Consider the following 25,238-nt stretch of genomic DNA (forward strand, 5'->3'; position numbering starts at 1 on the left):
AACGTAATGCCAACACCAAAAAGGGTTCCCGCCCAAAATGGTGGGTCTGGTAGGACACTTGCTGGTTGACAGGGTCAATAAAAGGTATTTGAAGCAGACTGGGCACTGGATTGGACTCCATCTTTATTGTGGTTCGGACACTGTTGCAACTGCCTCACTCCATTGGGAGCACGCCCATTCTACGGGCAGAAACTACGCAAAAATGACAGGAGGGGGCCTAGTATAGATAGATGGACAGAGGTTCTCAAAGTGGAGGTCCTTGAGGGGCGTTCCAGGGGGTCCTGGGTCTGCAATGTGTTTTTCCCTACATCTACAGGCTATTAATAGTTGATCTACTGGCAATGCAATGAGATTGTAAATCTGTCATTTTGATTAAAACATTAGAAACATTTGAATTTTGAAACATTTGAACACCACAAAAAGGCACAACACCTTTTCAGATCGGGGTAAACGCGGCCAAAAGACTTTGGGGCCTACTTGACATGAAAATGTTGTATAACCAGTTGTATAAGTGGTAAATACAACACTTTCTCTTTAAGAGATGGTATCCCACGCTCCACCACTTGACTGGGTAAGGAAATGGTCCAATGGCCTGTTGCATCTCCCCACCCCATTCCCTCCCTTCTCACCACCCACTTCTCGCCACCGATGTTGTCACACAGACACAGGAAGTAAAGCAAGACGGGCAGTCTTGGGCAAGGACTGTCTAAAGAGGACGAGACGCGAAGACCGCATGGGCGACGCCATGTTGCTCCATGGAAGCTGAACGGGAAGTGTTGGCTGCATATAGCCCACTGCGCATGTTTCTTTCCTTCCATGGAGCAACATGGCGTCGCCCGTACGCGTCTTCGCGTCTCGTCCTCTTTAGACAGTCCTTGGGGTCTTGGTTTTCCTAGAGGCGCTCCTCTAGTGCTGTTTGGGAGGCAGCTTCCTGCGATCCTTGGTGGCGTTCCTCTTCCTCTTCTTGCCCAGGAAGTTCTCCAGCTTGCCGCTCTTCTTCAGCTCGTTGTATTTGTCCGCCAGCTCCAACTTCTTCTTGTCAGCTGGACGGGAAATAAGAGAATACGACGCAAACATTGTCAAATATTAACGAAGAGGCCAGAGCTTGTGACCATAGCCGATCTACAAGGTGTAGGTAGGCTGATATTGCAATTAGAGGTTTCCAGTAGGGTTTACTTTACACCTGAAACTGACCCGAGATCAGATTCTAAAAATGTCTCGTTTGAAAATGTTTTCTGAAAAAGCTGTGTTTCTATGTCAGTCTTTCTTCGATTTTTCAAAAATGGCAGACCTACAAGCTCGTAGCGCGCCACTCGGTGGCGCGCTATGAGCTTGTAGATCTGCTATTTTTTCAATAGCTAAAGCATGACATGATGCTAACACCAAAAGGGGTTCCTGCCCAAGGACATTTGTGAAAGTGTATAAAAACATAAAGTAAGGAACATATCAAGGAACAGAATACTGAGAATAGTATAATACGCCTGCTGTGTGCCCTACAATCTCAACCAATTGTACCCTAAACCCTCTAAACAGCCGACCAGCTGAAGAAATCAAAGATTTGAGGCATTACTACCCCTTTGCTTTAATGACATTTCTGAGCCCATACATGTTTCTGGAAGATGCTAGTAAACGTGTATCCTGTTGCTAGTCGATCACTTCAAATACTCTTTCCCCCTAAAATAACGAATGGCCGAAAATAGCCGATCTACAAGCTCACAACACGTCACGCTGCGATGTGTTTTGAGCTCGTAGATCCGCTATTCTCGGTGCGCAACACGCTTTCACAAGAAGGCCTCTATGGAATCCAAATGACTGAAATTAGCCGTGGCGACTGAGAACTGAGGATCCATACAAAAACTCTCAATACTTTGACCGTCGGCTCTGTACTTGGGTCTGCTCTCTTTTCCCCTCTACACCAAAGTGAAACAGAAAATAGCCGATCAACATGCTCTAACCTTGTTGGTCTGGTATTCAATCCCTCAGAATATGAATTCTAGGTTTAAGTTGTTAATGTAAAAAAGAAAATAGGTTCCTATCACACAAAGATTTGGCGGCCCCCCCACTGTAGTAACGCAGAGGACTGCCGGACCCCCTGTTGACGACACCTGCCTTAACCCATTCTGGGCCGGGAACCCCTTTTGGTGTTAGCATTATGCTACGCTTTAGCTATTGAAAAATAGCAGATCTACAAGCTTGTAGGTCTGCTATTTTTGAAAAGTCATGAAAATGTGGCTCATATCTTTGAATATATATTATTCCAGAGAGTGAACATTTTTACTCAAATCTTTGCTTCTGGGGAGGTCCCCTGGAACAACATATCTTCAGATGTTGGGGCGGAGGCATATTACACAAATCTTTTGGGGGTCCTTGACATGAAACAGTGAGCACCACTGATACAGAAACATAAGGGTTTTTCAGAACGCTGTCAGGATTTTGAAGGTTAGTACGGTAATAACGTTGTGGTTACATTTCTTGAGGTAGAAGGGCTGCAGTCCTTGCTCGGCCATCTCCCTCTGTCTCTTCTTGAACTCCAGGTCCTTCTCCCTCTGCTGCTCCTGGCGTTTCCTGGCTTTGTCCTGGTTGTCCTGCACAATAGAACACAGCAAACAGCTTTAACCCATTCTGACCTGAGATCAGATTAAAAAAAATGTCTTCTACATCCTGACAGTTTTCCATTCTGACCTGAGATCAGATTCTAAAAATGTCAGTCGCTCTTCGATTATTCAAAAAATAGCAGACCTACAACTTAAGCTCTCTTAAGATCTACAAGCTCATAGCGCGCCACTCGGTGGCGCGCTATGAGCTTGTAGATCTGCTATTTTTCAATAGCTAAAGCATAGGGTGGAGGGTGATATTTATTTTTAGTTTGAATAGGTGTTAAATAACTCTATTAGGGATGCACCGAAAGAGAAATTATTGGCCGAAACCGAATACCGAATGTAGGAAACAGTTGGCCGAAAACCGAATACCCGAATATGATTAATATTATTATTGTTTTTTCTCCTACCATTGCTGTCATGGCCGTAACCTTAAAGCTACCTGATTTATGGCAAAATAAATGGTTATGGCAAAACTCAACTTAAATAATAAATCACTATTATGGGTCCATAAAACATTTATTCAGCTCTTTTGAATGCATTTATTGCATACACGACTATTCTGTGATATATTTTAGCGGGCCGAAAACCGAATAGGCCAAAAATGCATTTTAGCCATTTTCTGCCGGATATTTTCTGCGGCCGAATATTCGGTGCAACACTAAACTCTATATTGTCATAGTACTCATTGATATAGAGTAGAGAGTTCATTCAGTAACGGGCCTCTTAAGATACAGGATAACAGAAACGAAAACAAACAAATAAATTAATGAGCAGACACAACTGGAATCAAATTGAAGTCGATAGATGGTTTCTCTCTCTTGGTGAAATTGGTACCCCCCCCCCCCCCCCCCCCCCAAAGTGACAGCCAAAAGAACCTCACCATTCGCTTCAACAGGGCCTTGAGTTGCTCTCTCTTCTCGCTGTCCTTCGACTTCTTCAGCAGTTGTTTGACATCCTGGAGATTAAAAAGAGAATCAGAATCCATCTTTATTGTCACATCACATTTAGGCCTGTCAAGGTTATTACATAATTGCCTAATAGCAATCATTGAAGATATCCTTATCCTAAAGTGAAGTTGGCAAGATTCTTAATTGTGCAGGCTCATCAGAGAACACCTGAATACCGTTACATTCTAAAGCCCCTTGCAAAACGGATGACGAAGATTTAAAAAGTGTTTCTCCATCACCTCTCGAACACCTACTCTTAAAGGAGAATTCCATGCTAGAAGGCTTATTTTGTGCAAAAGCTCCTTATTGGCTATTTCCCCTACCATAAGCCCTAAATGAATTGCATTGAATTGAATGGTAATTGAATGGGGCTTGCGCTCAAAATTATAATTATTTTGTATATATCCTCTCTTCATAATGTAAATAATATCCCAAGCGGCACAGTGGTACTTATTTCGATGGAAATAAGCGAATTAGCACAACACCCCATAGCCCCATTCAATTCCCATTCATTTCAATGCAATTCATTGAGCGCTTATGGTAGGGGAAATAGCCAATAAGGAGCTTTTGCACAAAAAAACACCTGGACCTCTTTGGTGGGGACGTAACAACTACAAAGAAAGGTAAGAAAGCATTCTAGCATGGAATTCTCCTTTAAAACTGTTTAGTAGCCAAAAACGTCAAGACGTCTAATTGACGTCTTTGTAATGGATGCCACAGGCGTCAAGACGTCTCTCCCTTGGAAAAAAAAAAAAAAAAAAAAAATCATCCATATTTTGAAAGTTCCTCTAATCTGGTGTACAGGTGATGACATGCACATTACATGCATAATAGAATTACAAATTCTTTCTCTCTTTATAATGGGAGAATTGGCACTCAGAGCCTAAACTGGTGACCACCAGGTGGCGCTGAAAGAGTTAAATTGTCGAACATTACACCACAAATGCCAACCGACATTGCTCACTCACTCACAGTTTTATCATCACAGCATTACTGTGCATCCTAGCTCTCCGACTGGTTCCACGGTGACGGTGTGACGTAAAAATAACTGGACGAAGTCGCCCCGCAAAAATATCTACAAGCCCACAACGTGTTTCCTACGTGACACGTCCACACCGCTCATAGGTCTGCTATTTTTGGCAAAGAGATTGGTGTAGAAGGAAATACTAGCGGCCTACTAGAGCCGTGCGCGACTCCGGTGAACTAAGTACATCTACATGAAAGTGGTTAAGCACGTTAACAGCTTTCCGATCAGCTGTTTTCAGCTAAATCGCCACAAAACGGAATATACACAAGTATAGAGCCCTGAGGGACTCCGGTCAACCATATAGTGTTTAAGTGGTTAACCCATTCTTTGACCTGAGATCAGATTCTAAAAAAGCTTTTACAGGTTTTCTGTAAAAGCTATGTTTCTGTGTCAGTCGTTCTTTAGTTTTTTCAAAAATAGCAGACCTACAAGCTCGTAGCGCGCCACTCGGTGGCGCGCTATGAGCTTGTAGATCTGCTATTTTTTCAATAGCTGAAGCATAACATAATGCTAACACCAAAAGGGCCCAAAATGGCCCTACGAGCCCGTTTCCTCACCACTTTCTCTCTCAGTCTGATGTCGTTGATGAACTTGTAGGTTTTCTCAAAGATCTCAGGTTTGTATTCTCCCGACAGGTCGTCGAAGCGCGGATCTCTGAACACCTGAGAGAAGGAAGGAAAAAACAAGCATGGTTTTAAAAACATTATTTGTTACACCTGCTGTACAGTCAGCGGCATAGACAACTGGTTCTTATTAACCTATTTTGACCTGAGATCAGATTCTAAAAATGTCTTCTACATCATGACAGGTTCTGTGTTATAAAATAAATTGAATGCTTGATAATAACGACAGCAAATAACGACAGCAACGATAATGCTAACCTGACTCCCGACAGATTCCGGCAGTATTGATCTGGTCTCTCTCAAGCAGAAACGATGGACCGGAAGCAGCGGGACAAAAAAATCCGATATCTCCATAATAATTTCGAGCTGTATAGTCTTAGGTTAGGTTGTGTTTACATTTGCGCTGTGGCACCAGCTGCAGTCTGTCTCTGCATTGATCCCATTGATTCTTAGTTTATACATGATTCATGATAACTACTTTTTATATTATGTGATGTGTGCCATGCTTTTGTTTTTTCTTAATTTAACCCTTTTTGGTGTTAGCATTACATTGTGCTTTAGCTATTGAAAAATAGCAGATCTACAAGCTCATAGCGCGCCACCGAGTGGCACGCTACGAGCTTGTAGGTCTGCTATTTTTGAAAAATCGAAGAACGACTGACATTTTTAGAATCTGATCTCAGGTCAGAATGGGTTAATCAGACCAGTGTGTGTCCAGTGGAAACCTTGTATGAATCTGATCTCAGGTCAGAATGGGTTAAGTCGCTCTGGATCAAGAGCATCTGCTAAATGCCCTAAATTGTAATCCCGCCTATAGCGGCCGCATATGCATAGCGCTCCGATCAGCATTTGATCGCAGTGTTGTTTTCGTCGACTAAAACTAAGACGAAAAATGTTCGTCGACTACCTTTTTTCACTGACGAAAACTGAATAAAAATGAATCTATGATGACTAAAACTAAGACTAAATATACTGACAATTTCATCAACAAATAAAAACTAGACTAAAATGTTAGGAAGGGACTAGTGGACAGATATACAATCTCACAACGCGTCGCATCTGCTATTTTCAGCATGCAACCAAAGTGTAAAATATGTCATTACAACGACATCAAGGCCTGTCAAAACACATTTTAGTCGACTAAATCAACTGTAGATTTAGTCGACTAAAATCCTATGACATTTAGTCGACTAAAACTAGACTAAACACTAGAACATTCCAGGTGACTAAAATGTGACTAAAACTAAGTGAAAAGTACATCGTCTCTGTCCTGAGAGGGACCAGATGGGAGCAGGAGTAGAACTCACTGCTGCCACCATGTGGCCACCGTCTCGCTACCTCAATGATCTTCGTGTCATTATGTCAGAAACCTCTTATCTTCATAAATTTGACTTACCTCAATGATCTTCGTGTCATTATGTCAGAAAACTCTTATCTTCATAAATTTGACTTACCTCAATGATCTTCGTGTCATTATGTCAGAAACCTCTTATCTTCATAAATTTGACTTTTTGTGTTTTTCATAAATTAATGCCCTACTTGACAGCGTCACACAAAAAGCATAAAAAGTAGCAGATCATCCACAAGCTCGAAACGTGGCGCGAAGTGCCGCGTTTCGACGAGTTTGCAGATCTGCTACTTTCGCTGTTTTTTAATTAGAATCCTGAAAGGTTTTGGATGTACCAGTGTTGTTTTCGTCGACTAAAACTAAGACGAAAATTGTTCGTCGACTACCTTTTTCCACTGACTAACTATGCTATGATGACTAAAAAACTAAGACTAAATGTATAGACAATTTCGTCAAACAAATAAAAACTAGACTAAAATGTTAGGAAGGGACTAGTGGACAAGAGATCCAGTATAAGTCATTTTATACTTTTACGCTATTTTCAGCAAGTGAAAATAAACTGTCATTACGACGGCATCGAGGCCCGCCAAAATACATGTTAGTCGACTAAATCAACTGTAGATTTAGTCGACTAAAATCTTATGATATGTAGTCGACTAAAACTAGACTAACACCAAAACATTCCAGGTGACTAAAATGTGACTAAAACTAAATGAAAGCTATTGAAGAGACTATGACTAAAACTAAAATCTAAATGCGCTGCCAAAAACAACACTGGGACATACGACAGACGTATGTATATGTATGCAAGTAAATCGTGTGTATGCAAATCATATGAATGGTGGCGTGGCGAATTATACACTCAATGTATGTGAAAACACTCACTGCTTTCTTCACAGGAACCACTTGTCTGAGGAAGCGTGTTCGTCTCTTAGAAGAGATCTCCTGGGGCCTGAACAGGAAGACAGTACAACAACACATGAACAACACGCAACACGACGTGGCGCAGGTTCTTGTTGTTGGGGGAGTTGTAGAAATGGACCACTACCCTGCCCACTACCGCGGCGGAGGTTGTGGGTTCGAATCCACCGTGGTGCTTTGTCGAGCGTCTATTCTTTGAGACACATATATACGGGTATTTCGGGGTGTGTGGCCGAATCTGCCATTCCGTCATTGGGTAATAGCAACACAGAGCGGACGTAGAATACGCACATCGACAGGCTGGGTGCTGGGCTAAAGAAAACTTGACTCATGACCTGATGAAGATCAAATAGATCGAAACATTTTCAGAATTTTCAATAAAGAACGTCTTTCTTGTACCTGTGGTGTACGGGCTCCATCCAATATCTAGTTAAAACAACACCAGCGGCCCAGGCGGTGGCGTAACCGTCTGGGCACCCGACTGGTAATCCAGTCGCAGTGTGCCGCGGGTTCGACTCCCGAGCCCGACACGGCCTTTACTGCATGTCTTCCCCCATCTCTCTCCCGTTTCCTGTCAGCCTACTGTATGTCCCTTCAAAAACCAATAAAAGGCGTAAGCCGCAAAAAAATAAATATAAAAAAATAAATAAAAACAACACCAGCTCGTCATCAGCAGCAGATCTACAAGCTCAAAACGCGACGCGTACGAGCTTGCCGATCTGCTGCCTTTGAGCGACGTCGTAGTATGATCAAGTAAGGGTGTTAAAAACCCATTCGGGACGGGAACCCTTTTTGATGTTTTAACCCTATACTTGACCCAGGAACCCTGTTTGGGGTTATTGTTGTTTTTCAGAAAACTTAGGTCAGGATTTAGAATAGTTTTTTGAATGGGTATGAGTATGGTATGGACAAGTGCCCCTCAAGGTTGTGGCCTCCTGGTGGTGCTATAATAGGCCAATGTGAAAAGGGTGCCATTTCTACTTACGCATTGGATGATTTGAGGCATTTTGTTCCAAAGATGTGTTGTGCAAAAATCCACCTGTTGGTGGCGCTACAACAGGCCAATGTGAAAAGGGTAGGATATACTCCTCGGCCTAGTAGGAAAGTCTGTGAAAGATTTCACGTAAATTGCACGCTGGGTTCATGATTTGAGGCTTTTTGTTAAAAACGGGCCAATCCCGCAAACTTTGAAAGCCAATGTTAGCCAATTAGGATGGAATATGAGATATCGCACAGATCTGTCTTGAACACATGACCTATAGAGATAGTGTGTAACGATTTGCAAGATTTTTGGACAGAATCTTGAGGAGGAATATCAAAAAAATGTTTTTCAAAACGTCTGCTTCCTGGTGGCGCTATAACAGGCCGTTCTGGATAATTTGGGGCAGAGGTTCATCGTTGCCATCCAGGGAGTGTGTGTGCAAAATTTGGCATCGACCGGGTTAGCGGTGCCGGAGATTAGCTGATAACGGACGGACGGACGGACACATTCACACACACACACGGACGGAGTGCAAGACATACTCTCTCCCCATGCCTTTGGCCTGGTGGAGACAATGTCACCATACGGACCTGTTGTGGTTGAGGCGTTTGATCCTCTTCCTGGCGGTGCTGGGGGTGGGAGTGTCGTTGGTTCCGTAGGCGATCTCGTTGAACACTTTGGTTCCCACTTTGTTCTGGAGCGTCATGACGTCCTCAAACGACATGGTGGTCAGCTCTGCAAAGGGTCACACAGCATCAGTTACGTGAAGTACAATGACCTTCTCTTGTCATAATATGTATTTCTATTTGCACGCATATTAACTATGATCATATTTATGCTGCACAATATTCTGTAATGCATGCCTTCAGTTGAACATGTGTTCATCTATATAATGTATATTCTGTATGTTTTCTTTTTGGCTGCAGCATTAATCCTATCTCAGCAACCCAGGGACAGTATAGTTCCAAATCCCAAAGTGTATAATGTGCTAGTTTATTAACCCATTCTGACCTGAGATCAGATTCTAAAAATGTCTTCTACATCCTGACAGTTTTCTGAAAAAGCTATGTTTATGTCAGTCGTTCTTCGATTTAAAAAGAAATAGCACACCTACAAGCTCGTAGCGCGCCACTCTGTGGCGCGCTATGAGCTTGTAGATCTGCTATTTTTCAATAGCTAAAGCATAACATAATGCTAACACCAAAAGGGGTTCCCTCCCAAAATGGGTTAAAGTAAAGTGAAGCAAAGTCTCTCACTATATATATCATCGACCATGTTGAATATTAGTATTGTGTTGACTTTACAAGCAGTGTGTACGACTGTGCGTGCTGAGAACCCATCAAATAATGTGCTCTCTAAATAGTACGGAAATATCTGCACCGTCACTGCAATACACTTCAGACCCATGTGCTATTTTTCTTTTCTTTATTGAAAGATCTGGAAAATTTGCATTTTTTAAGCCAAATCTTCTCTTCTGGGGGGGGGGGGGGTCCCTAGCACAAAACATTATCAAATATATATCAATTTGGGGGTCCTTGGCACAAAAAGAAAACGTTTGAGAACCACTGAATTATACAACATGACCACTGGACGTGACAAACTACAGGTATGCGCTGATTTGGAAGACAGGCAACCTAAGGATTGCACTGTGTGAGACGCACCTTTTTTATTATTTTTAATATATTTTTTATCCCACGATTTTGTAACCCATTTTTCACCCCTGTGTCAATCATCTAATGTGATCCTGGGCTCTACACACCCTCCGCCAACCTAGTCCCCATATATGGGGGACAAGGGGAGAGCAACGGACTTGGACTCCTGCTTCCTTGAGACGCACCTTTTTTAATGTCATGTTCAGACTGCTGTCCCCTGGCCCTGACCCCAGCAGATCTGGGTTCTTCTTCATCATCATCATCATCATCATCATCCTCCTCCTCTTCCTCAGAGGTGTCAGCGTCCTCCTCTGGCCCTGGCTGCTCCTCTTCCTCCTCTTCATCGCTGCCAGGAGCACCCTCCTCCTCCTCCTCCTCCTCCTCCTCTCCATCGGCCTGGCAACATCACCACATTTTAGATGTGTGTTTTTGAACATTGAAACATACAGTATAACTGGAATATACAAATAAATCACTGACAATGACAGCTACCAATAATCAAAATAAATACTGCACTATAGCAAACAGGCCAATATTTAATAATACAATACTTTAAAAATAGTTAACATAGCCAAGTAACCAGCTCACAATTCCTGTCAGCGCGACACATTGTAAGCTTGGAGATTTGCTATTTTCCAAACATTTGTATCAATATTCTTCCTTTTTTTTAATGTTTTGCCAAAAATAGGTAACTTGAAAGTGGAAATATGACATTTCTGTTAGTTTGATCCTGCTATTTTCATATGGATGAATGGAAATGGTTATGCACAAATAACTGTGATTAGCTCAAATAATTGCAACAAGGCAATAACATAATAACCCATTCTGAACGGGAAGCCATTTTAGTGTTAGCATCATGTCGTGCTTTAGCTATTGAAAAATAGCAGATCTACAAGCTCATAGTGCGCCACTTGGCGCGCTACAAGCTTGTAGGTCTGCTATTTTTGAAAAATCGAAGAACGACTGACATTTTTAGAATCTGATCTCAGGTCAGAATGGGTTAATCAGACCAGTGTGTGTCCAGTGGAAACCTCGTATGAATTTGATCTCAGGTCAGAATGGGATAATTGACCGCCCTACCTCCTCCTCCTCCTCCTCATCATCATCGCTGTCCTCCTCTGCATCCTCCACAGTGACGGCAGTGCTTCTCTTCTGACTCAATAGGGAGAAGTTTCTGTCCATCTCAGAGTCATCAGAGTCTCCATCATCATCATCTTCATCTTCATCTCTGTCCATGATGGATGCTGGCTCTTTATACTTGTCCTTCTGGCCTACAGAGGACATCCCTGAAACAGAGGACATCCCTGAAACAGAGGACATCCCTGAAACAAAGAACACTGCATTAAGACCTGAGGTCGATTCTACAAATGCTATTTTTTTTTAATAGCCAACGTTAAAAACAAACTTCCGCACACCTAGAGATAGGGCGTATGGACAGGTGCGTAGGCCAGTAGACATCAATGATGAGGAAAAAGGTACGCGCCCGCACACAGATTATCTGCTCGGTACATGAGTTAATTCTTTAAAGTTAAAGTTAAAGTATGAACAGATAATCAGTGTGCGAGCGTATCTTTTTTCCTTGAATAGCCAACGTTAAAATAATCCACATTGACACGGATGCTTTCACGACACAATGCAGACACAGCAACATTATTATGAAGAATCAACTGGGGCTGTGTCAAGTGAATTATGTAATAATTGTGACAGGCCGCCTAGAATCAACAGGGTTCTACTTCTATTTGTAATTGTCCCCACAGGTACAAGCAGTGAAATGTTGGTTTTTGATTGACTTATTGAATAATGAATACCAGGTTTGTTTAACTGTACAGGTAGTACAGTCAAAGGTTATGCTAAAAGGATAACAGAAAAAGCCCTCAGGGGGCTTCTTTCTTTCCTTTGTGGTCAGTTGTACTCAATTCATCAGTAAAATACTACTCAAAGGGACTGGTTGTCCGAGTCTATAACCCACCGCAGTGGTGTGCAGTGATAACGTAATCGAGATGTCTACTAGATCCCTATTCCAAAGCCCCCTAAAATGTGCATTGTTTGTACAGTAGCTCTCAAGTCAAAAAAGTGTGGGCACTTCTGCGATAAGAGTATATACAGTATAGTCTCTTGGTGAGAGCTGGTCAGGGTAATTGAAGGTGGTTTGAGCCTTAAGAAGTCTCACCTGAGCGATAGGCAAGGGGGAGAGTAATACTGCTTGCATCTAACCTTAAGGGTAATAACGAGTCATATAGGGCTTGGCTGGATGCTGGCCATGCTGACAATGCCAGTTGTCTATATCCATATATGGAGTTGCACATTATCATGATCTCAGCAAAAAATGTCTCCATATATGGAGCTCTAGATGGGTCAGCCTGGTCCAAATATGGATACTGTGATGTCAATCAGTCACTCAGTCTGCTCTGCTCTGCTTTACATCTGCATGTTCAATATGTGATGTAGTTTTATATACTATGAATGTACAAACATTCCTGGAGATGGAGAATGCCACTTCTCAAGCGTCCCCGGAGGATTTTCAGGCTTTCCCCTTCACAAGCAATTTGCTTGCCACTGTCAGTAAATATATGACAACACATAAGCTCCAACTCCATGTGTGCAGTAAAACAAAGGATGGATGATGGGAATCAATCAGATGCAGATGTCATTGATAACAGCGAGAGCCAGAGTAGTGCTTCTCAAATAGTGAGTGATGGGTAAAGTGTACGAATGGAACCAAGTTAGCCCAAACATTTAGACTCTCGTAGAGGTTAGAGTAAATGTTTGGCCTAGAACCAAGTAACCAATCCCTTACAGGTGTAACGCTGCAGTCCCGCTTCCCATATGATGAATTTAGCTACATAGAAATGTCTATTTGTATGTCTCTAAATGTTTGTATGTCTTTAAATGTTTTGATGAATTGAACAATGTGGACCCTGTTGTAAACAAGTGTAATGCTTAATTGGGTCGTCCACTCACAGTTGACAGTCTTTGTATTGAGTTTGTGCTTAAAATGTACTGTAAATTCTACAAACTGTTAATAAATATTTCAATCAATCAAAACACACTGTTAAGAGTTATGTAGCTTCTGGAAATTAAAAAACGTTTGAGGAACTGCTTATCAATTTGATCAATTTTCAACGCCGTTTTTCAGCTTTTTCTTTGATTCTGAAGTAAACGTCAGACTATAGAATAATCCAAACGAAATCATGCATGCACGTTTTCCTAAATAAGATATTAAACAGCTACTACAACACTGCTCTGATCTTTCCTTTCCAGCATCACAGACTGCATGGTGATGTAAATCTGGTGATGTTGTAAATAATGATTTATATAAAATAGTACCTGCTGTAGTAAAGAGTAAAGACTGGTTGGTTTGATGTTGTTGTTATCCGCGTGGAGAAGAGTTATATGGCGTGGATAGTTGTTGATGTTTATTTCCCTTCCGGGTGAGGAGGACTATAGAGGTTAAAAGACACTCTCTACGGCTCTACTGCCCCCTGCAGGTCAGGTTAACAGCGGCGAAAGTGATACTGCCGGGGCCGAATCACAGTTAGCATTACTTGTATTGTTGAGTTGTTAAAGTACAACTTGTACTGGCAAACTGTTAATCAATCAATCAATCAATCAATCAATCAATCAATCAATCAATCAATCAATCAATCAATCAATCAATCAATCAATCAATCAATTATTTCCCCCCTGGAGCCAAGGCAGCAACATTTAAAAAGTTCAACAGTCAACACACGCACGTACGCCACAATCAGCTTGACAGCTTCGTTTAGCGTCGCAGTTTTTCGTTCTTTTGTACTGTTTTGATTGATTGATTAAAAACTTTATTGAAAATTAATTCAAAAGGATTCAGACACAAGAAAGCCGTTAGGCTTGTTTCCGTTGTGGTCCTTTTGGGGAAAGGGGGACATGGGGAGTAACAAAAAAAACAGACAAAAACAAAATACCATTTTGTATTTTGCCCTGACCCTGTTCCTTTTGGGGAAGGGGGGCAGGAGACAAAGTCATAACAATTAACACAAAACAAAAACAAAACAAAAAACACAGAAAAAGGTACAAAAAACCCAAACAAAAACCAAAAAAACTGTTGTTTTTTAACCTATTCTAATCTAAATGGTCAGTATGTATTTAAAAATGTAGGTCATGTTATCAGCCAACCATCTTTTTAATGTGCATTTAAAGTTAAATGTGATCTGACAATAAAGTTGAATGTTGCCTCTCGATTTCCCCCTGGAAAGGATGAATGAAGAATTTAAATCTTGAATGGGGGTGCGTCGTGGCACAAAATATTTTCAGATGGGCATCTGCGGACAAATATATATAAAACATTAATTAGGGTCCTTTTCTTCTGTGGCTCCCTGGAACAAAATATGTCGATGGTGTGCATGGTCCACGGCCAAAGACTGTATAATGTTTGGGGTCCTTGACATAAAAACCTTTGAGAACCACTGATAGGCTACAAGTTAGGATTTAGAGGGATTTTTTGTAATCTGCCTCAGGTCCTCATGGGTTAAAGACGGCACATATTCACTTTATCTTGGCCCATTTAATTTCCTCCATGGAAGAAGTGATGTTTTCAGTCCTGCCTGTTTGTTTTACGTGCCTGTGTTTTCAACCCATTTTGGGGCGGGAACCCCTTTTGGTGTTAGCATTAAGTTATGCTTTAGCTATTGAAAAATAGCAGATCTACAAGCTCGTAGAGCGCCACTCGATGGCGTGCTGAGCTTGTAGATCTGCTATTTTTGAAAAAATCGAAGAACCACTGACAGACATTTATATTTATATTAGAGACGTACAAATAGACACTTCTATATAGTCAAAGAACAGAACAGGAATTCATCATAAAGGAGGTAAAAAGGGAAAAGAAACACATACAGTGAGGGGGAAAAGAAAGGGGGGGTTCCGATTTTACGGGGGGGGCAGTTTTGAATTGCAGCATAAATTTGTCTGCACTTATTTTTACAATTTATAAGCAACTCAACTGCTTTTGATTTGGCTCTAAATTAATCATGCAACTGTTGAGAGCCCAGCCTTTAGGTGCATATATACCTCCATACATTGATTACTTTATAAACAGTTTGCAGAAAAAAGCACAGGAACGTAGCCTACAGTTCAATACAAGGTCTGCTAAGATGATTTTATAACCCAAGAAAGCACTATGGCTTGTTTCCATTAGGGTAACTGGTGTCCTTCATATTCAATTAATCTGAACATTTGTCACTTTTGTCAATGTGTCAATGTGTACTGTATATTTAATATACAGTACAAATTGCAACAATGATATTGTCGTGGTGAAGTTTAAATAATAGTGCCACCTCATAATTGTAAAGTGCAAATACAATAATTGAATTTGTGTTTATTAAGTACTTGGTTAGGTTAGTTATAATTAAGCATAATATATGTCAGAAAAAAAGGGGAAAGAAATAATATTAGGAACCGTTAAGAGGGATCCGGTACAAACATATTTGTAAATTGTAAATGCCATTACTATATTGTAGAATACACAGGTTTTTAATTTACTTATTTCACTCCTAGTATGTAGGACTATTAATTTGTTTTACACCTAAATAAAGACCTTCAAATTATCATTTCTGATACATTTCTTTGTATTTTTAGTTTGTGTTTATTTGATAGATCTGAGCAGATTGATGTGGTTTCACTACTTTATTATTGTTTGTATACATAACAATAACACAACACATGATCACATTATACACTTACACAACACATATGAGGGCAACCTGAGTGTCTTCAGTTGGCCCAAGTTTCTTGTTGGTGTTAATTTTCTCATGTATCTTTTATTTTACCACTTTAGGATTCAACACTGCAAAAAATAACTGTTGATTATCAACGAATACAAAAGAACATTTCATAACTGTCTACATATTGTCGTATCTTGTATAGGCTACTCAGGGTTTGTGGATTATATTACCAATTCCTTGGTTTAGCCACTTGGTTGAAATGCATGTCCATCATTTATTAGATAAAACAGCTTCCATGCATTCATTAGTTCCAGTTACAGCATGTTTAGGCCTCCCCATCCAAGGGTACAGCCTCCTCCATCTTATTCTGCACATCATCCAACTTCGTGGACCAGTACACCATCAGCTGCTCTTCATCATCTCCAATGATAGCAGCGTAGCCCATGCGGGCGATGAGGCCGATGCAGAAGAGGATTTTGAGACGGGTGCAGAGACGTTCCATGGTGTGGCGGTCGCCCCCTGAGTGCCTCAGGTACACTTCCATGATTGGTTGGCCGAAGAGTCTAGGCGTGCCTACCACACCATCGTAGAGGGAGTGCAGGTTCTGGTCAGCGAGGTCATTGTCGTAGCTCTCCATGAAGTCATTCTTCTTACTGTCCCGGTACTTAGGCTGTGCCTCCAGCATCTCCATGTACATCCGGAACTGGTTCTGCAGTCTCTGCTCCACAGAACTGTACTGGCCATCCACAGCTTCCATCTGGATCTGCAACAAGGCGTCGCTGTTCTGCTGGGACAGCGTGTCAAGGGCACCGTTGATCGTGCCAAACTGAAGCTTCAGCTTGCGGATGTCTCCATCGTCCACGTGGTTCAGCACCAACCGGATAAGGGAGCCAGCTATACCGAAAATAGGGTGCACCACGGCTGCTGCTGTAGAGATGGCGGCCACACATTTCAGTACCGTCAACAGGCCCTCCCTCAGGTTGGAGCTATCAGCAATGATCTCCTCTGACATGATGGAAGTCACTATGCAGTGATGTCAATATGGAAGTATAAGAATTCTTCTTTTGAAGATCACAAAGATGTCTTGATAATCCTTTATCTTCAGAATGAGTAAGGGTTTGGTCCTGGACAAGGTGCTGTCTTTTCTCTCACAATTTCCCTCTCCAAAGTACCAATCTGTATAGTTTCTTCTTCTTCTTCACACCAATCCCTGCTCGGAAACAAGATCAGCGACACTTTAGCCTTAATATGTCTTGACTATAATATGTGTGAGTCCGTTACACCACAGTTTACAAATGACAATGACGTGAATTTGTTGCCAGATCCTCTATTAAAGGGCTGCCTCCATGGGCGGAGCTTGAGGGGGTTCAGGGGGTGCACTGCAGGCCATGTATTGACATGCAGTGATGACCACTGATGACAAAGAATGCATTGAATAGTTTTCTGCTCTTAGTATGTTATTCACCACCTGTTTAGGCAGGCCTTTGACTCTGTGTGACCTCTGTGTCTTCTGCTGCAAGCTGTGCCCTAGTTTTGTTCTGCTTTTAACTGTGTTCTTGTATACTGTTTTTAACCTGTACGGTGACCTTGAGTGCCCTGAAAGGCGCCTTATAAATAAAATGTATTATTATTATTTTTATTCACTTACCAAGAATGACAAAATGAAACATTTACTTACCGTATATAAAACAAAATAGGAGAAAGAAATGTATTTATCAGCTTCAATTTGATAGTGTTCCAGTACCATTGTGTCTGCTCATTTATTTGTGTCATCGCTTTCAAATTCACTCGTTTCTCCTGCAATCCTGTACGAGTTCTCTCTCCAGATTGGATCAAATCGATATCCCGACCTGAGTTGAAAATGCCTTTGTACTTTGTGTACTAAAGACCCTTGTTACTGAACATTGAACAAACACTCTATAATTTTGCAATGATTACTGTCAGAATAGAGAGCCATTTGAACCAGAAAAATCACTATCAACTATTTGAACATGCAAGACAAAACCCAAATCAAGATTTGAATTGTCAACTAGGCTACTTGATTAACATTGTGGGACTAATTAATTTTACTTTTTGAGATGCTAAATTTGTTTTCAGCTTAATAGGCAATTACGCTCTTTCCGTCCACTCCAGATATGTTGGCCTATCGAACTACACTTGAAAATCTGATCTCTAACAAAAAATCTATTTGTCTGCACTTATTTTTACAACTTATAAGCTACTCAACTGCTTTTGATTTGGCTCTAAATTAATCGCGCAACTGTTGAGAGCCCAGCCTTTAGGTGCATATATACCTCCATACATTGATTACTTTATAAACAGTTTGCAGAAAAAAGCACAGGAACGTAGCCTACAGTTCAATACAAGGACTGCTAATAATAATAATAATAATAAAACTCTATTTGTATAGCACCTTTCATGACATGAAATGCAGCTCAAAGTGCTTTACAGAACAATGGAGAATAAAAGAAAAGCAAGGCAATGACAAAAAACAAGCAGTAATGCAATACAGTGAGGACATGAATAACAAAAAAATAAAAAATAAAAGATGAATTAAAAGCAATGTTGTAGAAGTGGGTCTTGAGCTGAGCTTTAAAAATGTCTACAGAGGCTAGTTGTTGACACCAAGTTTAAAGTGGTAAGGGACTCGGTTACACATACTGTAGTGACTATTTACAAGAAGTCAGGAATTCAGGTTCAGGTTCAGGTTCATTTATTAGTTTGTCCCCGTGGGGCGATTTGGTTTACAGCAAACACAGGCAGGTAACATGAAACACAAAAACACAGCAAAGGCACATAGTACACATAGAACATTTAAAACAGGATGGCAGTTCAAGGTATCAGTGTAACAATATAATTCATAACCTTTCCAGAAAGTTGTATAAAAATTAAAATAAAACTATTAATACAGATACAATTTATCTCCTCCTATCGGCATTTAGAGCCTTGATAGCTACAGGCACGAAGGAGAACTTATACCTGTTGCTTTTGGCCCCTGGAACTTTTAGGCGAATGCCAGAGGGAAGCAGCTTGAACTCAGAGCTGAGGGGATGGGAGTTGTCCGTAAAAATGGAATTAGGAAGTTATTGCACGGGGTTCCATGGATAGTGTGTTGAAAAGCTTTGCACCCCGTCTCACCCTGTGTGTCCCAGCTCACACTCCAGCTTCCTGTGGGAGAGATGAGAGCCTGGGGGGGGCACAGCCGTGTCTGTTCCCAACCAGCAAGATGAGACTCACACATGCTCCAGCATGTCCAAGTGAGTGAAGTGTGTGTGTGTGTGTGTGTGTGTGTGTGTGTGTGTGTGTGTGTGTGTGTGTGTGTGTGTGTGTGTGTGTGTGTGTGTGTGTGTGTGTGCGTGCGTGAAAGGTTCAGTGGCTGAATATGCTGAATATGCTGCTAAGAGGATTTTATAACCCAAGAAAGCACTATGGCTTGTTTCCATTAAGGTGTCCTTGATATTACATTAATCTGAACATTAAAGACAACATTTGTCACCTCAACAATATCATTATTGCAATGTGTACTGTATATTTAATATACAGTACAAATTGCAACAATGATATTGTCGTGGTGAAGTTTAAATAATAGTGCCACCTCATAATTGTAAAGTGCAAATACAATAATTGAATTTGTGTTTATTAAGTACTTGGTTAGGTTACTCATAATTAAGCATAATATATGTCAGAAAAAAGAAGAAAGAAATAATATTAGGAACCGTTAAGGGAACCGTTAAGAGGGATCCGGTATACAAACATATTTGTAAATTGTAAATGCCATTACTATATTGTAGAATACACAGGTTTTTAATTTACTTATTTCACTCCTAGTATGTAGGACTATTAATTGTTTTTACACCTAAAAAAAGACCTTCAAATTATCATTTCTGATACATTTCTTTGTATTTTTAGTTTGTGTTTATTTGATAGACAGACCGATCTGAGCAGATTGATGTGGTTTCACTACTTTATTATTGTTTGTATACATAACAATAACACAACACATGATCACATTATACACTTACACAATATATGAGGGCAACCTGAGTGTCTTCAGTTGGCCCAAGTTTCTTGTTGGTATTAATTTTTTCATGTATGACCCTCCCCTGTCCCCAGAACAAAGGTCTTCCAACATGGGTCTTCACCTTAAAGCAAGATGGCTGGCCCTTGGTCTTTCTCTATCAGATGCTAAAAAAAAGCATCGTTTAGGTTAAAAGCAATTCTGATCCTGACTCCCATTTGGGGCAGGTCAGTAACTCAGCTTCTCTATGTAAACTCCTAGGCTGATTTTGGAGTTAAAGTATTCAATTATGACATACTTTGAGAGACATAATGTCAAAATATACAACAATATCATCATAGTCTGGCAGGAACCTGATATCTCCATATTTAAACTTTTTGTTTTTTTCATGTAACTGTATGGCCTGTTTTGTCATACAAAACAGTCTTGTGCAAAAGTAGTGAAAATAGATGATGCATTGTGAGCTTGTAGATCAACAATTTTAGTTATTTTTGAAACATTTTGAAAGAGAAAGTAGTTACCGGTAAGTGTTTTTTAATCAGACATAATATGTCTGATTAAAAAACACGTACGACACTTATGTCTGATTATTATGTATATAATATGAGTATTTTATACTCATTTATCTTATTCTGCACATCCTCCATCTTTGTGGACCATTCCACCATCAGCTTCTCTTCATCATTCTCCATCTTCGTGAACCAGTCCTCCAGCAGCTCTTCTTCATCATCGTCTGCAATGATAGCAGCGTAGCCCATGCGGGCGATGAGGCCCATGCAGAAGAGGATTTTGAGACGGGTGCAGAGACGCTCCATGGTGTGGTGGTCGCCCCCTGAGTGCTTCAGGTACACTTCCAGGATTGGATGGACGAAGCGGCCGAAGAATGGTCTAGGTGTGCCTGGTAGAGGCATGGTCGTCAGGGACAACACTTCATAAAGTCTAGCGTCCTTCTCTGCCGGTGCTCAGGCTGTGCCTCCAGCATCTCCATGTACATCCGGAACTGGTTCTGCAGTCTCTGCTCCACAGAACTGTACTGGCCATATTCCATCTGGATCTGCAACAAGGCGTCGCCGTTCTCCTGGGACAGCGTGTCAAGGGCACCTTCGATCGTGCCAAAATGAAGCTTCAGCCTGCGGATGTCTCCATTGTCCACGTTGTTCCGCACCAACCGGATAAGGGAGCCAGCCATACCGAAAATAGGGTCCATGGCTGCTGCTGAAGAGATGACGGCCACACAGTTCCGTACCGTTAACAGGCCCTCCCTCAGCTTGGAGCAATGATCAGCAATGATCTCCTCTGACAGACACCTGTCATTAACATATACTTTAGTGGGGTTGCCCTATTAAGATCATTAATTAATTTCCCGTGCATTATAATCTTCTTCTCCAGGGCCTCCTCCTCCACGCCCTCGTACCGGTCCACCATTAGCCCGTTGTAGTAGAACATGAAGGTGGGCGTGGCCGAGACCTGTTGGAGCGCCGCCGTCATCTGGCACGTCTGCATGTGCATGTCCGCCTGGAGGAAGGAGACGTCCATGTAGCTGCTGCTCAGGCGGTTGACCGCCGGGCCCACGCTGACACATAGCTCACAGCCGGCCATGGTGATCTGGACCACGGTGAGCCTCTCGCCAGAGGCCATCAGCGCCGTCAGGAGGTCTGAGTCGGACGCAATCGCCGTCACCAGCCCCTGCTGCAACATGATGGAAGTCACTATGCACTGCAGTGATGTCAATGTGGAAGTATAAGAATTCTTCTTTTGAAGATCACAAAGATGTCTTAATAATCCTTTATCTTCAGAATGAGTAAGGGTTTGGTCCTGGACAAGGTGCTGTCTTTTCTCTCACAATCTCCCTCTCCAAAGTACCAATCTGTATAGTTTCTTCTTCTTCTTCTTCCCACCAATCCCTGCTCGGAATCAAATTCAGCAACACTTTAGCCTTAATATGTCTTGACTATAATATGTGTGAGTCCGTTACACCACAGTTTACAAATGACAATGACGACGTGAATTTGTTGCCAGATCCTCTATTAAAGGGCCGCCCTTGGCTACCTCCTGAATAACTGACCAATCAGATTGCTTGCATTTCTTTGAGCGGACAGGCCATGTATTGGCATGCAGTGATGACCACTGATGACAAAGAATGCATTGAATAGTTTTCTGCTCTTAGTATGTTATTCACTTACCAAGAATGACAAAATGAAACATTTACTTACCGTATGTAAAACAAAATAGAGAAAATAGTTTATGGCCTATTAAATGGTTATAGTTTTCCTGTATTTTTAAATGTGATTTATAATCATAATGACGTGGTTTTGGTGTGATTATTACATAAGTATTACATAGATAAAGGTTTGCATGATTTATTCATAGGATGATAATTATTCCTGAAGTTGTAAACATACACTTAGAGTCTATGAGAAGCTTTCAAAGTTCACTAAAAGTAAAAAAAAAGAAAAAGAAATGCCGCAATTTGCTGATGTTCACCTCGTTTTTGCATAGTTTATGCTAATTCTGCTAATTAGGAAAGGTTGTATGACTTCAAGATGGTAACAGATGAATTTCTGGACATCACAAACATGGACTTGGACTCTTAGATCACCTTTATAAGTTATCTAGAAGCATTTTACGTGAAAATATTTGTGAATAGCTGCTCAACACTATTTCCTGTCTGCAGGGTCACAGATAACCTGACGCTGCCAGATCCAAGAAGCTTGCTACACACATTATTTTCTGTCTTGGGGAACATGGTTACTCAATACCGCCCCCATCTGGCAGAGTCAGGTTAGGTCACAGAGCTGAGGCCTGGGAGTTGAACAGGAAGGAGATCAGAAATCACCTTCTGAGACTTGCATTCATAGCAAACTGAAGACTCAGTGTTTGACACTCAACCTTTGTATTTATCTTGAACTTGTATTATCAAATATATTTATTTATTTGGTCCATTTTCTTATGTTAGGTATTTGTAAAATGTATTTTAGTATTTGATGCCACAAAATACATACATTTATTTATGCTATTCATTTTAACCCGCAATTAAAACAAGATGAAAAAATGCAATGATTGTTACTATTCCTTTTATATCAAAGGTATTTTTCTAATATCTTTGATATTCCAACCCCTGCCTCTCCAAATCCCTCTGCATGTCCCGTGTGCGTGTGTACTGTACATGTGTGCATGCAGCATGCATGCATGTAGTCACCAAGACATAATGACACAACACTTGTGCTTGCCGGTTGGTTGTTGAAGTCATTCAGACTTAAAAGAATGTGAGTGTTTGTGCCATTGTCCTGGCAACCATTCAGTCATGTTATGTTCCTCTTAATCTGACCACACGCGCGCGCGCGCACACACACACACACACACACACACACACACACACACACACACACACACACACACACACACACGCACACACGCACACACACACACACACACACACACACACACACACACACACACACACACACACACACACACACACACACACACACATTCTTCTGAGCATCTAATGACTCAGAAAGCAGAAGATTATAGCAAAGGTAGCAGATCTAAAAGCTCAAAACACGTCGCTTCATGCCGTGTTCCGAGCTTGTGAATCTGCTACTTGTGATGTGATCAAGTTAGGGCATTCGCATTCATTTACGAGAAAACACTGCACACACACACACACACACACACACACACACACACACACACACACACACACACACACACACACACACACACACACACACACACACACACACACACACACACACACACAGGAGTGTGGGGATGGATTTCTCAAAAATAGCAGACCTACAAGCTCGTAGCGCGCCACTCGGTGGCGCGCTACGAGCTTTGTTATTGTTACGAAGGAACGTAGTGCCTCTCTGACATCACAACCAGGACGTCAGGAGTGACATCACTCTCGACATCCCAACAGCATAAATATCGATGTCTACGCAGGTTTAGACGGAATGAAGGAAGAAGAAACCAGATAGTAACAGCAGACCTCGGATATACTATCACACTATATCAGGATCTGCCGGTTCGACCCCTGCGCTCAAAGAAGATAGGTTGTCCAGTCCCTATCTCTTCGGCATCCCACCAGGCCATATCTAGGCCTCGGTCACAAGCTTGTAGATCTGCTATTTTTCAACAGCTAAAGCATAACATAGTGCTAACACCAAAAGGGGTTCCCGTCCAAAATGGGTTCTATGGGAAGATGACAGTGGGGCCACACTGAAAAACGACAAATGGATCTTTTCCATTAAAGGGATAGTTCAGATTTTTTGAATATCAAGTAGTTCCGGTCATTTGTGGGGGGCACTGGGGGCCACGCAGTAAAGGTAAATGAATCCACAAAACTAACGTTACTGTATTCGTATTGTTGACCTATTTCTAAAATATTAGTACAACTTTCGTTATTTTTTTACCCCTCTATCACACAGAACTATGTTTTTTGTGTCCATATCACTACGCCCAAAAATAGTTCCATGTGATGGAGGGGTCAAAGTTGAACTAATATTTTAGAAATAGGTCAACAATACAAATTACGTTCGTTTTGTGGATTAATTTACTTTTACTGTGTGGCCCCCAGTGCCCCCCACAAAATTACCAGAACTACTTAATATTCACTAAAACCAGAGCAGAACTCCCACCACGGGACTCGGGCAATCAATTAATACAGTTGCAACCACTATATTAATGGCAAGTATTTCATACAACTAATAAGTTCAAAAAATCTGAACTATCCCTTTAAGTCAGTTTTATTTATTTTTAAATGGGTTTTTTTTTGTGGCTTTCGCTTTTATTTTATTAGCTTTATATTTTTTGTAGAAGGATAGATATAGGGCTGACAGGAAATGGGGAGAGAGATGGGAGACCTGCAGTATAGACAGCAGCCGTGAGACTCGGAACTCTTACTCTTACTCTCTCACACACACACAGACACACACACACACACACACACACACACACACACACACACACACACAGGCAGAACGGCCGAACGGCAGAACCCACAACCGCCCTGAAGAGGAGAAACCACCATTTACGCAACGCAACGACACCACATCAGACGGATCAGGATCGCTTTTCAAAGAAACTCACCCAATCGTGAACGTGTTCTCTAAGATGATACCAGAGCTGAGTTGTGCGCTGTCATTGGCTTCCTCCTCTGTTTGTGCTCGGTATGCAAACAAAAGGGTTGTGATGATGAAATAGAAAGCTTGGACCATGAGAGGTTCCACTGAAGGCTGACCATAATAGGCTATATTGAATATATGGGGGATTAAGATGCAATATCAGGAATTAAACCACAGGAACCCTATTCTGTGGGGCGATCATTTTGGCAACAAATACAAGCCCTCAACCTCTGGGGGGGACTGTGGTCAATTAAGTATTGTTTTTAGTGTTGTGGTTAAGTGGTCACTTTTTTTG

At 41.4% G+C, this 25,238-nt stretch overlaps 2 protein-coding genes across 2 annotated transcripts; both read right to left on the minus strand.

Annotated features, from left to right (window-relative positions):
• Positions 1–794: 794 nt before the first annotated feature.
• On the minus strand, positions 795–10,710 carry rrp36 (ribosomal RNA processing 36; the record flags this gene model as incomplete). The annotated part of the gene is made up of 8 exons (XM_083764387.1): positions 795–1,043; positions 2,468–2,585; positions 3,481–3,555; positions 5,132–5,236; positions 7,431–7,497; positions 9,039–9,183; positions 10,286–10,496; positions 10,681–10,710. The coding sequence occupies 8 exons, from the start codon at positions 10,708–10,710 to the stop codon at positions 907–909; spliced, it is 888 nt and encodes a 295-aa protein (XP_083620513.1). The 3' UTR covers positions 795–906.
• Positions 10,711–16,121: 5,411 nt separating this feature from the next.
• Positions 16,122–16,808, minus strand: LOC310858282 (protein rapunzel-like; the record flags this gene model as incomplete). Its single annotated transcript, XM_083764388.1, has 1 exon — positions 16,122–16,808. One exon carries the CDS (start codon positions 16,806–16,808, stop codon positions 16,122–16,124), a length of 687 nt encoding a protein of 228 aa, XP_083620514.1.
• Positions 16,809–25,238: the final 8,430 nt, after the last annotated feature.

The sequence above is a fragment of the Protomyctophum parallelum genome, assembly GCF_964188405.1.
Source record: "Protomyctophum parallelum genome assembly, chromosome: 5".
Taxonomy (NCBI): domain Eukaryota; kingdom Metazoa; phylum Chordata; class Actinopteri; order Myctophiformes; family Myctophidae; genus Protomyctophum; species Protomyctophum parallelum.